Source organism: Alosa alosa, chromosome 13 (genome assembly GCF_017589495.1).
Source record: "Alosa alosa isolate M-15738 ecotype Scorff River chromosome 13, AALO_Geno_1.1, whole genome shotgun sequence".
NCBI classification, from domain to species: Eukaryota; Metazoa; Chordata; class Actinopteri; order Clupeiformes; family Clupeidae; genus Alosa; species Alosa alosa.
The window spans coordinates 15,430,135-15,445,134 of record NC_063201.1 but is presented as its reverse complement, the minus strand read 5'-3'; the positions used below and the strand labels follow the sequence as shown (position 1 = coordinate 15,445,134).

General features: G+C 45.6%; 1 protein-coding gene across 1 annotated transcript in view; it reads left to right on the top strand.

The window, feature by feature from the left end:
- The window catches only part of znf407 (zinc finger protein 407), a 139,036-nt gene that overhangs the window by 88,629 nt on the left and 35,407 nt on the right, over positions 1-15,000 (top strand). Inside the window, exons 6-8 of the mRNA XM_048260847.1 lie at positions 4,820-4,903; positions 6,021-6,141; positions 12,582-12,760. Of these exons, the coding sequence (XP_048116804.1) occupies positions 4,820-4,903; positions 6,021-6,141; positions 12,582-12,760 (384 nt within the window). The remainder of the gene's footprint in view (positions 1-4,819; positions 4,904-6,020; positions 6,142-12,581; positions 12,761-15,000) is intronic.

Sequence of the window (15,000 nt, the reverse complement as noted above, 5' to 3'; positions counted from 1 at the left end):
CGGGCGGCAGCCACCGTTAGCGCTGGAAGAGCCGTTAGCCCCCCAAATGAAAATCATCACATTATCTAGCCCCCTTACCCCGTGTTAACACCCCCCTTTACCCCACCCAACCCACCCCATACCCCCTGCTTGAGAAGTTGTCGCTGGCTCTGCTGGAGCCAACACCACCCGTTATTGACACGTCGTATATGTGGAAATCAAAGCTTGCAATCGGAGCGGTAATCTTTTCCAAGCGGGGTGATTTCAGAGGTGTGTCAGAGGTAGTCGGTGTGTGTCTTTGTGTATATGTGGCTTTGCTAGTTCAAAACGAATTTTGGGTGTTAGTTTACGATTGTTACTTTACTGTGTGAATCTGTGTGTGTGTGTGTGTGTGTGTGTGTGTGAGTGTGTGTGTGTGTGTGTGTGTGTGTGTGTGTGTGTGCATGCATGTCAATATTTATTTAAATGTCTTTAGTGTGAGTGTCTGAGTGATTTGTGTGTGTGTCAGAGCCAGAACGAGTTTCAAGTCTGGGGGCCAGATAACTAACCCCCAAAAAAAAATCGCCTGCGCCAGTATTTTTGTCTTCTTTAGCAAACAAAATGTGTCTTCGTAATAGCCTCGCGAATTCTGCTTCATAAAGTTGAACAAACACATGCGGTCATTTTACAGATAAATAGAAATAGCCTATACAGTTTCAGCCTACCCCATAAACCGCATAGCTGGCTATTTCTATTTTACTTACACGGGAGATTCTTTCTCTGGGCTACTCGGGTAGCTGGAGCAGAGTTAGATTGCAACGCGTCAGTAATCACATTACAGTTCCTACAGCTGTGCGAAAGCAAAGATATTCAGAATTCTGGGAGGGACAAGAATATTGGCAAAAACAAAACTCATCGGAGAAGGCTATTACCTTACTACTGAGCGGAAAACAGTGCACAACTTACTAGCTAATGACTAGTCTGATGTTAATCACACCACAAATTGATTCCAAAAAAATATCAGGGTGTTACAAGCTAGGACTGCCACTGTTTTCAGTGTGAAGAAGAGCATCTAAGGCTATTAATGACAGAAGGAACGCGACTCGCAAGCGCACTTCACACACGTTGTGTGCATGTCACCATTCAACTTTTATGAAGGAGTGTGTGCGAGCTGGGCAACAACACTTCCACAAGGCAATTCGAACTTGCACAATTTTTAAAAGCACTAGGAAGTGCCGTGTTCATTAACTTTTGAAGGAAGATTAGCTATCTGTAAGAAATGCCTGGTAGGCCCACAGCGCAACTTGGTTTGGCCTAGATGCTACCTAATGTTTCACAACTGTAATTAATTAAATAATAAATAAAAGTTTTGGGACGAGCATCTAGCCTATAATGTCCATAGAAACATTTCAACGCAGTAATGCCAAAAGTAGCCTAATGTAAGTTGTTAATCCTCAGAAAAGAAAAGAAGTAATGCAATAAACACCGAGCCACCTGCAGGCCAATAGCTTCAGAGCGCTAATAATTTCAGATATAGACCACACACACATTTTTCCAGGGGGTTCAGCCCTCGCGATGTAATTTCAAAAGTGGACAGACAAAGTCTATGCTATTTGAAGTTAAACAAAACATACCGTATTTGAATGCGGTTCATGGCGCTGCTTATCAAAGTAGATGCAGCAGGTCTCTCTCAAAATGTCCTGTTATAATTGCAGCTGCTTCGATTATGTTGAATATTTAGAAAGTAGCTTACATGGCTGGCATTTGTGAGCTTCTGGTAGAAACTTGCTAATTAGCTCAAAGCAAGACTTGAGTGATATCACACAAAGCGCACAGAAGTGAATTAAATGAAATAGGTTAACATGCTTTATTTGGACATTGCAATACCCACCCAACAAACCCAGAGACGCGGCTTAGTAGATGTTTCCGGATAGATGACAGCACCTTGTAACCGATTAATGCAATAAAGCAGTATCATCATAGCAGTATTATCATATCATTGATAATCGTTCACATTTTACTATCGCTAATGACAACCACAACCCCTCAGCTGGATTTGCAGAGGAGTCTCCAAAAGTACAGGGGAGACAGAGCGAGAATGACTTGAGTAGGAACTTTTGAAAAGGGAAAAAAAAGATTAAGACAATGAGTAAAAGGGCGAGGCTAGAGTGGGAGGAATTGTGTCTTATTGCTGTAAGGAGAGCGAGAATGACTGCCGCTGACCCACAGTAGACTCACAAGTAGAAGCATAAATCAGCCTTAAACTGCATTAAGATGTCCACCACGAAATGCAGCCTCCCTTTGTCAGAAGTTCGTGATCAGCAAATGTGGTTTGGGAAATGGGGACACAGAAAATAAACAGGTTAACCTGGTCTATTTGAACATTGCTGTTATTCTTAAGTGATATCATAAACCTTGCGAAATCTTGGTAGCTTAGGCTACATGTTTCAGGTATATCACGTTGCGCATGATATCGATTGAATCTCATGTCGCGCAATAGGCTAAATGTGGTTATCCAACAGATTCATAACTTCAATAATGGCTCACAATTAATATAGGCTAATGGCAACCTGGAAAATAAACGAGCAGTAGGCCTAGGCCGCAGATATATTGAACATTTGAAGCCATCCCGAGGTGACAGCTGGAGCTGTAGAGTTGGAGTCTCCGATGCACAGGAGGACATTACGCTTAACTCAGGAACTTTACAATACAATCAATCATACCAGACCAGAATAAATGTTACTGGATTTGGCTACATTTCAAATCCACCCCTCCACACATGTTGCATTGATTGAGAATGAACGTCTCAGAATTGAGCGCTGTCTGCTCCCTGGGGGTGTTGCCTGGGCGCTCTGCTGGTGTTTTGCTCATCGGTTTTGACCCATGGGCAGAAAGTTTAAGGTATTTCAACAGTGACGCTGCACAAATAGCTTTAGGCTATATTAGATGTGGGCTACTACCGCTATAATGGTTCACACCTCTCCGTTTTTTTTCGTGGATGATTTTGTTTATTAAAAGATATTTTGAGCCAAAAGTGAGGGGGCCATTGGCCCCCTGGCCCCTGTGCTTCCGGCGCCTATTGTGTGTGTGTGTGTGTGTGTGTGTGTGCATGCATGCATGTGCGCCTTAGCATCTGTATATGTTTAAGCATCTGTGGCTCTGCCTGAAAGGGGTGTGTGTGTGTGTGTGTGTGTGTTTGTCTGAATGCGCAGGCTGAACAGTGCTGTGTGTGTGTCCTGTCCTCAACACTAGGCTGGAGGGATTGCCTCTTACTGACTGGTGACCAGGTGTGCTCGCCCATAGCCGTATCCACCTCTTCATCACGGCCCTCCTGAAGCACCACACACACACACACACACACACACACACACTCCAAAAGCACACACACACACTCAGCACCACAGGCCACAGGCTCATGAGACTCTCACACAAGGTAAAGACATTAGAGCATATTGGAGAGTTGCAGAGAGGGATGTGCTGCGCCAAATGAAATGTCCCTTAGTTCTTATTTTGCCCATGTGCATCCATAAAGTAGATTACAGCAGTGTGAGTGTGGGGGGATGGTAGAAAGACCATAGTTATATAGCTTCTTATTTTCATTTTATAGAAGGGGGATTGATGTGAGCTCCTGTCAAAAGTTCCTGTCAAATGATCTGTTGTCAGGGTGGTAGACAGGGTGACTTTCGTGCGTCTCAACATTATTTGTGCTCTGGGGGAGTTGAACCAATGACCTATTGACCTTAGTGGCCCTTACTCTACTGGGTAAGGCTGAACTGTACAAAAGCATCGCTGTGCTCCTCCTGACTGCGCGAGGCCCCGCTCAAAAACTCTCATCTAATTAGCCCAATCTTAAGCCATCAGAAAGGACCATCAAGGGAGAGGTCAGAGCAAGGTTATCAAGGTTGTAAAAAAAAAAAAAAAATCGAAAACTAAATAAAAAAACTTCCTTCCAAAAAGCCCACCCAGGACAAAAACTCTCTTTCCTTCCTCCACTCTCGCACACACACACAGACACACACCCACACACATCCCGCTCATCTCTCCCAGGGAGGCAGTGGCTCATCAGGCCGTAATGACAGAGCCAGATGCAGAGGGGAGAGGAGATGCATAAAGCCGCCGCTCGAGTGCGTGGCAGCGAAGCCCCATCTGGAAGGCATCGAGCAGAAATGAAGTTGTACAAAACCATTCCATTGATAATAAAGCTAATTTTTATGGCTCTGACAAGTATGTAATTATGTGCAGTGGTGCTGCTCAGATTTTATCACAGTCAATAAACCGCACCGCTAATTTCTGTCCCATTTGACATATTTACACGGATACATCCGATTGGAGGGAATTAGTTAAGTGTGGAAGCTCTCTGATGGATATGTGTTACCGATCTGTGACTTTTCTGCTCTGTCTCACTATCAACCCCCCCCTGTGCTCTCTCTCTCTCTCTCTCTCTCTCTCTCTCTCTCTCTCTCTCTCTCTCTCTCTGTCTGTCGGGCCTGCTAGTACCATTTGTCTCTGTTGGTGGCTCTCTGTCCCTTGCCTCCCACCCCCAACTCTATCTGTGTCCACTCTCCAGGTACCTCTGTCTGCTCCCTCTCTCTCTCTCAAACTCTCCCTGTAACCCTCTTCCCTTCTCTCTCTCTCTTTCTGTCTCACTCACAGTCCATGTACTGTATCTCTATCTGCTCAATCTCTGTCTCCCTCTCTTACTCCCCCCCCCCCTCTCTCTAACTCCCCTGTCTGGCTGCTCCAGCTATTTTGTTCTCTTCTCTCTCTCTCTCTCTCTCTCTCTCTCTCTCTCTCTCTCTCTCTCTCTCTCTCTCTCTCTCTCTGTGTCAGTACTAATCTGTTCCACTGTTCTCGTCCCCAGGAGAGAAGTCCTTCCTGTGTGACCTCTGTGGCTTTGCTGGTGGCACTCGTCATGCCCTCACCAAGCACCGACGGCAGCATACAGGTACTCGCCTCGTGCCGCCCCAGACCCCTGTACCCAGCAGCTCCACACACACACACACACACACACACACACACACACACACACAGAGCAGTGACTCACCCGAGTTTGCGTTTGGCTAAAAACTCATTAATGTTTATGCATTTCATATTCATATTTTCAGAAATGCATTTGAGAAAGGAACATGTACACACACACACACACACACACACACACACACACACACACACACACACACACTCTCTCTCTCTTTCTCCTCCTGTCTCTCTCTTTGTCTGTCCCTCTCATGAGTACACACCAGCGTGATTTTGATTAGCTCTGGATTGGCACATGTAGCTGTGTGTACGGCTGTTTTTAATTTCAGCTATCATTTCAGCTTGTCATTTTTGAGACTTAGGAAAATTGCATTTTTGGATGTGCTGTCAATAACAAGTGCTCTTTTGAAAATTAGGACCGACTCTTTTCTGTCTCTCTCTTTCTTACTCTCCTGCTCTCTCCTTTCCTCTCTCTCTTTGTGTGTCTCTCTCTCTCTCTTTGTCTCTCTCTCTCTCTCTCTCAAAAGAGTCATCTGGCAAGCTTCCAAAGATCTCCAATTCGTTCATGCATATTAATTTAGATTTTCATAATTCACTCTCATCTCTTTTACCATTTGTATGTATTTATTCAAAATGCCACTCGTTTCTCCACTGCTGCGCTGTTAAATGTGTCAATTTCAATAATTGAGCTGGAAAAAAAAACAGTTGTCATTGTGCAGATTCTCTTTTTTTTTTTTACTAAAAACTTATTTGCACCATACTGATGCCAGTGACCCTACAGCAGTCATTAGAGTCACAGAGACAGCTCATTTGTTTGTGGCTTGTTTGTTGATTCGTTTACTTGTTACATTAACAAACAAACATGTAACATGTGATGTTAGACTAAATAGTGTTACATTTTGTATAGACCTTTTAATCAGTGCTTCTTGGGACTAAGCTGAAGCAGTGGGCGTGATAGCGGCCTTGCAGTGCATGGGATTCATTTCTGCGTCTGCTACTTATTCACATGTTGGCTTCTCTCTCTCTCTCTCTCTCTCTCTCTCTCTCTCTCTCTCTCTCTCTCTCTCTCTCGCTCTTGTCCACAGGTGAGCGGCCATTCAGGTGTCACCTGTGCAACTTTGCCTCCACCACGCAGTCGCACCTGACCCGCCACAAGCGCGTGCACACGGGAGAGAAGCCCTACCGATGCCCCTGGTGTGACTACAGGTAGCGCACTGTCCACCACCACCACTACCACACACGCAAACACACACCCACACACAAACACACTCACATACACAGACACACAGAGAGAACCCACTAACACCCACTAACAGACAGCTCGCTGTCCCCTTCTCCATACCCAGAAACACACACACACACACACACACACACACACACACACACAGACACACAGAAAGAGCGAGAGAGAGAGAGAGAGTGCTTGCACACTCACATTGTAGAGGGAGTTTGGGCAGGCATATATGATGTAGAGACAACCTACCACAGAGAGCTGGATGCATACAGGTCTTGCCTGACACTGAGCGTCATGCCTCCTGCACTCCGCTGCTTTAAGAGGCACATAAAAGAGCAGTTTGGGGGGGTGGCGAGAGGAGTGGGCGACGTACAGGACGTGTCCTACATGTGGAATACATGGCTTTTAATGGCCGTTAGCAAGACGGCCCTGCACCAACTTTAATATCCCTCCGCCTTGTGCCTCTCACCAGTGGTGTGGGGCTGGGATAGTTTTGATGGGGTGCTGGAAGGGCAACAGGGCAACTGGGGGCTTTTGAAGGGAATTTGGGATGGGGTGGGTAGGTGATGTGTTTTTGTCAGGCTCATTATGACTGGGAGACACTGGCTGGGCCCCATCATTAGGAGGCCATCACTGGCATCAGTAATTATGCAGGAAATCATCAGTAAAATTAGAAACAAAGTTCTTTTTTTTTTCCCTTTTCTTTTCGGCAACTGTTTCCAGTCTCTCTCCCATCATGTCTTCCTTCTCAGTTGTATCTCCACACCAATGCACTCACACATGAACATGCACTCACACACACATACACACACACACACACACACACACACACACACACATGCACGCACACACACACTCACTCACACCCACATCCACACCTGCACATGCTTACCTGCTATTTCATGGTGACATTTTTGAAGTTAGGGCACTTCATGGTGTTTTTTTGTGTGTGTGTGTGTGTGTGATGCTGGAATTGGCGAATCAGTCTATGCAGTATTCATGAGCGCTTAGCAGAAAGAATCAAAGTGTTATTCTAATACCTCTCATTCATGCTTGGCCACTTATGTTCATATTTACATCCAAAAATAGAAGGAAGTGGTAATTAGATTACAGGCGTGTGTGAACTCTAGTAAAGCAACAATTATTCTCTTCATTTACCGGAAAGTATGAGACATTAACACTAGCAAAGAAAGCTGTGAAAAAATTTAGCAAGATGAACTTTGCGACCCCATAAATAATTTCTCCTGGATGTTAATTGAATATCCCTGTTATTAAAGGTGCCCTATCTTGTTGGAGAAGATTGGAATATTCACAATGTCTGTTTCGCTCTTTCTCTCCGAAAGGATTAGGCATTCGGTGTCATTTCAGCTTCACACGTTTCACCCCCTCACATAAACTTTCCAACTTTTCAGAGCAACTTCATCGCTCTGTGAACTTGCAAAACCTTTTGTCTTCTTCATCACCCTCATCACTGGGCGCTGAAATGAAAGAGGCGGAGGCGTTTAGATGTGGAACAACATTCACTTCAAACTGATACAGTAGATACTGTGCGAAGTGAATGGGTATGAAAACACATTTTTGAAAAGTTGTGATGAAAAATCCCTGTGGTTCCTCAGATTGTGTTTTACTGATATTACCTATATTATAAGTCTAACTGTGTGTGTGTGTGTGTGTGTGTGTGTGCGCACTGATATGCATTTGCCTACTGGTTCATCACTGCCTTTGCATATTTTAAATGTGTGTGTGTGTGTGTGTGTGTGTGTGTGTGTGCGTGCGTGGGTAATTTTATGTGTTTGTATGTACATGCACATGTGTACTCATTTAACAACACATTCAAGAATGTTTCTGTGTGTGTTTGTCTGTGTGTGGCAACATCTGAGTGATACAGACAGACACGTGTGTGTGTATTTGAGTGAAAGTGATAGCAAGGGGGGTGGCCACCCTCGGTGAGTCCTGCCGCGCGGGAAGTTTAGTCTCGTCTGGACTAATTAATGGGGCAGGCGGCGGGAGGCTTTGAGCCAGCCACTCCCCAGTCCCACACCCGCTGGCTCCTAAAAGCTGCGTGCCCGTTGTTTTGCACATGACAATTACACGATTTCCATATCACACACACACACACACACACACACACACACAGATGCTACCCTATAAGGTACTGACCAACCGCTCCCCCACCTTCCCATTATTTTCCTCTTTTTAATCATCTACTTTATTTTAGATGTATGTCGATATTTTTGTTGAGTAAATTGAAAGGCTCGTCATATAGTCCTGAGCCCAGGGAGTCGCTAATCAGTCACACATATCTATTAGCCATAGCATCCTTAAACAGCTACATGCTGCTCATAAATGTTTCATCTTTGTCACGAAGAAGACCTGTGAAAATGAAAAAAGTTATTTTTATCAGATATACAGTATATTTATGATAGTGTATTATTTTCTGTAATTTAAAAAGATAATGACTGTTTTATTTATTTATCTTTTTTCCTTTTCTATTTTTTTCCCTCTGTTTCTGTCACCTGAACAGCTGTATTTATTTACTGTACCTCCGCCCGTTGTTTTTGGGTCTGCTTGAGTAGATGCTTAATTAGGATGTGATGAAGACCGCAACGGCTGAATTATTGTTGATAAAGATAATTAATTGATCATCATTATAATTAATAAGTGTGTGGGGGGGCAGCCGAAGATACCGCACAATTGTGCAGCAATATCACACTTCAGATATGAAAAGCTGTAGCTCTGCTCAGGGTTATAGATTTCTCCATGAATTGTTTTTTGATAATCAAACAATGCTGTTCTTAAGACCACCAACAGATTCCCACGGAAAAAAACAAATTAGCTAAATAACATGGTGCCTTTTGTGTCAATGCTTATTTGTCGTTTTCCAACTCCTAGCACTATCAGAAGTCTAAGAAAAGCAAACACCCCCTCGCACACACACACACACACACACACACACACACACACACCTACACAGATAATGATCCGTTTTGACCCCGAAAATGTGCTTTGCTTGTCGGCTGTCCCCAGTGACTGCTTTGTGTTTAAATAGGTCTGACTGTTCCTCCAGAGCTCGGCGCTCCGGAGCATCCTCACTCGGGAATACCGCCGCTTAAATTAGTGATCCCAATCCTGTTTGCCTGTGAGATAGAGAGGAGAAAAGAGAGGGGGAGGGAGAGAGAGATAAGGAGGAAAAGAGAGAGAGAGAGCGATGAGGAGGAAAAGAGAGAGAGAGATAGAGACTGGCCTGAGGAGTGCTGTGTTTACCTTTGTTTGGTTCCAGCTCGTCCCGATGGGACCAGGTGCTGTTGTGCCAGTGGGACCCCCACCCTCCACCCCACCCCATCCCACCCACACACACCCCTTACCTTGCCCCTCTCGAAGGGGACACTCACTCGGACTCTGGAGTCTGCACTGGTCATTAAACTTGCTCATTACCCCTGCAACTTTCAGACTCACACTAATCACTGTTGGCTGCTGTTGGGGTTTGCACACAACAAATGGAAACATTTTGTTTTTGCTCACACAAATAGTCTTTGCACTTTGTCACGTCACGTGATCCCTGTTTACACAGTCTTTAAGCTTATTTATCACCATGGCCTAAATAAGTAGGCAAAGTAAATTGGGCAAGTTAGTGAGGAAATAAAACATCCATTAGATTAGAAAAATACTATAGTAAGTGAATGAATAAGGATATTCAGTGGGCCATCGTGTTCTGGCCAGTCCCAGTTCTATGTGCTGTTCCACGCCCTCACTGTTAGGCGGTCCAGAACAGGTAAAAGGAAAGCCCAGTTGCCCATTGTGACGAGGCAGTCTGGTTCTGAGGCTGTGGGTTTGGACCTGGGCCTGGACCCTGGTGTTGTCTGGACACACAGGGATCTGTGTTTGAGGTGAGAGGACAGGGCCGGTGGCGCGATGATGAAGCGTGGTGCTGTCATAAAAGTGGCAAATTCTCGAGCTGACTTTGTGTCCCAGCCAAGGTGATAAGGGGAGAGTAATGTGTATTATACTGTGTGAGGATGTGTGTGTGTGTGTGTGCATGTGTGCTTTTGAATCAATGGTTGTGTGTGTGTGTGTGTGTGTGTGTGTGTGTGTGTGTGTGTGTGTGTGTGTGTGTGTGTGTGTGTGTGTGTGTGTGTGTGTTTGAAAGAGAGAGGTGTGTGTGTGTGTGTGTGTGTGTGTTTCTGAATGTGCATATATCTTTTTGTATGTGTTCATCCTTTTGTCTGTTGGGTGAGTGTATACTTGCATCTTGATATCAGTTTTGAGTTGTGTGTTTACAGTAGGTGTGTATGTAAATGTGGATGAATGTATGTGTGTTCATGTGTTTTTGTATACCAGTGTGTGCTTGTGTGTGTGTGTGTGTGTGTGAGAGAGAGAGAGAGAGAGAAGGTGTGAGTGTGTGCATCTCACCACCCCACAACCTTTTTATCCATCACACTTTGTGTGTGTGTGTGTGTGTGTGTGTATGTTTGCATCCCAACAACCCACTCCCCTATAGTCCATCCCCATTTTGGTGTGTGTAACGTGTGTGTGTGTGTGTGTGTGTGTGTGTGTGTGTGTGTGTGTGTGTGTGTGTGTGTGTGTGCGTGTGTGTGTGTGTGTGTGTGTGTGTGTGTGTGTGTGTAGCCGGCGGCCCCTCTCATCCGACCTGTGCATGTCTGTGATGGCCAGAGGCAGGGATGTATGTGCTGGTGTTGGTGATGGGGCCCAGCAGTGTGTGTGTGTGTGTGTGTGTGTGTGTGTGTGTGTTGGTGATGGGGCCCGTGAGCGGCTGGGCCAGGTCCATTAATCAGTGGGGCTCCCCTGGCCTCCGCCGACTGACATAATTACAGCCTGCTCCCCGCCGTTCCTCCGTGGACACACACACACACACACACACACCACCTCCTCTCCTCGCTGCAGCTGCCCCGCAACCCCCCTCCCTGCACACACACACTCTTAGATCCACACCTCAGCCAGACACACAGCACATAAAACAAGACCTCTGTGTCATACATCCCCCTATGCAGTGAGACCCCTAACAGAGGTGTGTGTGTGTGTGTGTGTGTGTGTGTGTGTGTGTGTGTGTGTGTGTGTGTGTGTGTGTGTTTGTGATGTAAAAGTCCCTTTCGAATGCAACAGCTCCTTCATACTAAGGCCCAGAGGTATGTGGGTAATAGGTTTTAGGTTTTTAATGATCACTTTGTATTATATATTCAAGTCTGTGCATGTGCACAGCAACACTCAGAGAGAAAATGGTGGAGAGGGAGGGATGATGTAAGAGTGGCTGAAGAGGACGTTTGTGCCTTCTTTGTGTTTTTAATCTGTGTGTGAGTGTGTATAGGTGTTACATCACCTTTGGTGTGTGTGTGTGTTTGTGTGTGTGTTTTTGTGTGTGTGTGTGTGTGTGTGTGTGTGTGTGAGAGATAGCTAGAGCTGTGTTTAGCCCGGAGAAGATCTGGGCTTGAGTTTTAGCAAAACATCTGGGAGGTTAGCAGGGAGGTTGCATGTTGTTCAGCCGCTTCAACACTCAGGCCCCATTGAAAAGCTGTCATCATCTCTCTCTGTTTCTCATTCTTCCTCACTCCCTCTTCTCACAGTAACTCGCAAACTGATGCGGTCACAATACCTTGCCCATGATAACAATACAACGTTCCTGGAATACTCAATACATTACAAAAGATGTATCTACGATAAATCACAATATCTGTGTAAATGAAGCAAAAAATAGCAAAAAAATCAGAATTTATATATTTCTTCACCACATTTCACAACTGAATTGATTTAGCCCAGTGCCATTGTAGAGGATTGTGTAGAGGATTGCCCTCATTCATTTGATAAGCGCCTCTACGAGGATATACTGTAGGGACTCTAGTAAGTCAAATAGACTGATGAGTCCATTTAGAATATGAATTGTAAAATGTAATATTTTAGTGAAAATATAGATATCAATACCAGCGTATTGATAACATATCACAAAAAGAATACAACATATATATGATATGTAATATATCAATATTTTGTCTAGATATGTGTATCCCCTGACTGTACAATCATCTAAGGCGTCTTGGAACGCTTTGAAATCACTATTCTCCATTGAGACTTCACTGCCCCCAACACACACAGTACCCCCCATTTTTCCCAGAATGCAGTTTGTTCACGCTTTTCACTTCACTTATGTAGTCTAAACAAAAAAAGAAGAAAAAAACAGACTGTCAGTAAAACTAAACCCTTCCTTGAGAACATTTTCAATTGTTTGGGGAGTTTTTGTTCACCCCCTCCCCATTTCCCCTTATCTGCCCCAACACTCTCTTATCTCTCTCTTTACTCTTTGTTTTCTGTTTAATCTAATAATATATATCCCCCCTTTCCTTTCCTCTCCTCCTCCAACACCCCCCCATCCCCCCTTTTCTTATCTGTTTCATCTCCCCAGATCCAACTGTGCGGAGAACATCCGCAAGCACATCCTGCACACGGGCAAGCACGAGGGAGTGAAGATGTATAACTGCCCCAAGTGCGACTACGCCACTAACGCCCCCATGGAGTTCCGCAACCACCTGAAGGAGACGCACCCCGATATAGAGAACCCAGACCTGGCCTATCTGCATGCAGGTAGACAGTCTCTCTCTCTTTCTTGCTCTCTCTCTCTCTCTTTCTCTCTCTCTCTCTTCTCTCTCTCTTTCTCTCTCTCTGTCTCTGTCTCTCTCTCTCTCCAACTTTACCTCCATCTCTGTGTCTGTCTTACTTTCAGATTCCATCCCTTCCACCTTCTTCCTTACTTTCTTTAATGCACTCCATCTCTACAACTCTCCTGTCTCCTCCTGACTCACTTTATCATCCTCACTAGTTTTCTCTTGGCCCTGTTTTTTCCAACTGTCTCGCTTTCTATCCCACACACACACACACACACACACACACACACACACACACACACACACACACACACACACACACACACACACACACACACACACACACACACACACACACACACACACACACACACACACTCTCTCTCTCTCTCTATCTTCCTCTTTCCTTTTTCCCTCTCTCTACACCACTCTCTCTGCAAATGTCCACCCAAGCCCCAGTCTCTATCCAAGTCCACCGTCTACATCGTGTTGTGTTTAATGCAACACTACGACTCCGGCGTGTACTTGTCTGTTGGAGAGCAGCACTCCGGACTCCGTCCTCGCCCCTCTGTCAGCCGGCATTGTGCTGAGGAAATTGGAGTCCCCCTCCTGAAGGGAATTGTGGCTATCACACAGGACTGCATAGGGACTTGTGGGAAGCCAGGGGGTTATTGAAATACACTGGGGAATGTTGAAGCCCTTGAAGCAGACTTTACCTTGTATGATATCAAGTGTAGAGTGCAGAGGGTGTGAAAGGGCTCGACGGCACACGAGGAGGACGCGTGACAGGTTATGGTCTATTCAGTGCTCAGTGTCCTTGAAGTGCCCTTGCAACCTTCACGCTCTTTAAGCAGTGAGGGAAAAAATGTCCTTCCTCTTCGTCTCCTAAAAGGACACTTGTTCGGTCATCACAGGGACCTGTGGGTCACACCAGTGGAGAAGTGGAGAGAGAGGGGTGTTGTGGGGTAGCGAGTCTCTTCATTCTCTCAGAGAGAGAGAGAGAGAGTCTCCAAATATGCACAGAACTTCCCTTGCACTGCTCACAATAGTGACCTCTATCAAGCCCTGGGTATACACTGCCATTCAAAGACAAGTAAGCCTTTTACAAAGCCGTAGAGAAGTAGACTTTGCCATAGTGAGCCATTCTTTTTTTGCCATAGATTTGCAAGACACAGAGACAACTTGTTTGACAGCTTGTGCTACTGAGAGACGTATTACTTCCACAGAAGCCTACTCGAACCTTTAAATCTTTGCCTTTTCACCTTTGCCATCTCAAGGGCTTGTTGCAGTGCTGTAACTGATGTGTGTGAAGTGAGTCTGTGTGTCTGAGTGTGTGTGTGTGTGTGTGTGTGTGTGTGTGTGCATGTGTGTGTGTGAAGGAAATGAGGTGCTTTGATGAAAGAGGGGTGTGTGTGTGTGTGTCTGTGTGTGTGTGTGTGTGTGTGTGGCAGCCTTCAATTGCTTAATCTAAGTGGGCAAACAGAAGATGGAGAGAGAGGCACAGAGAATCGGACGGTGTACAGGATGAGGAGGGGAACTGGAGGAGGTGGAGGGGGGGTAGAGAGAGAGAGAGAAGGACAGCAAAGAAAAGAAGAAAAGATTAGCAGGTAGATGTTGAATTAACCTGCTTGTGATTGCCCGCTGTCAGAGTGGCACTGGGCCCCGCCGAGAGAGCCAAATGGGCTGTGATGGCCGCTCCCGCTGGTTTACCTTTGAAAGACGCAGATCAAACGCTCCGACGATCGTCTCCCACTCACCCACCCCCACCCCCCTCCCTCCATCTCTCACTCTCGTTTCCACTCCCAGCTCCAACCATGGCGACAGAGATTGATTGACAGCTCCAGTGCAGTGCAGAGTGGACACCCCCACACACACACACACACCCCACCAACCCCCACTCTCCTCCATCGGCTTTTATTTTAGTTTCCGTGTAGCAATTCGAATTAGAGCTTCCGCCTGGGATGAAAGGAGAGGTCCTCACCAAACGGGAGAAGATATCGAGAATTGGACCTGGCGAGTGATTGGGGGGGGGGCGGCAGGGGTTTGGGGGAGAGGAAATGATGATTAGAATTTGAAAGCATGAAGTCTAGGGGGATGTGTTAAAAAACGAGGCAGGGGGGAAAGGGGGGTGAGAGAGAAACCTGCTGAGAAGACACTTTCTGATAAAAAGTGGTAATGACAATTGTCTCCTTTTTCTTGCTTGAAGCTCACAGGCCGGGG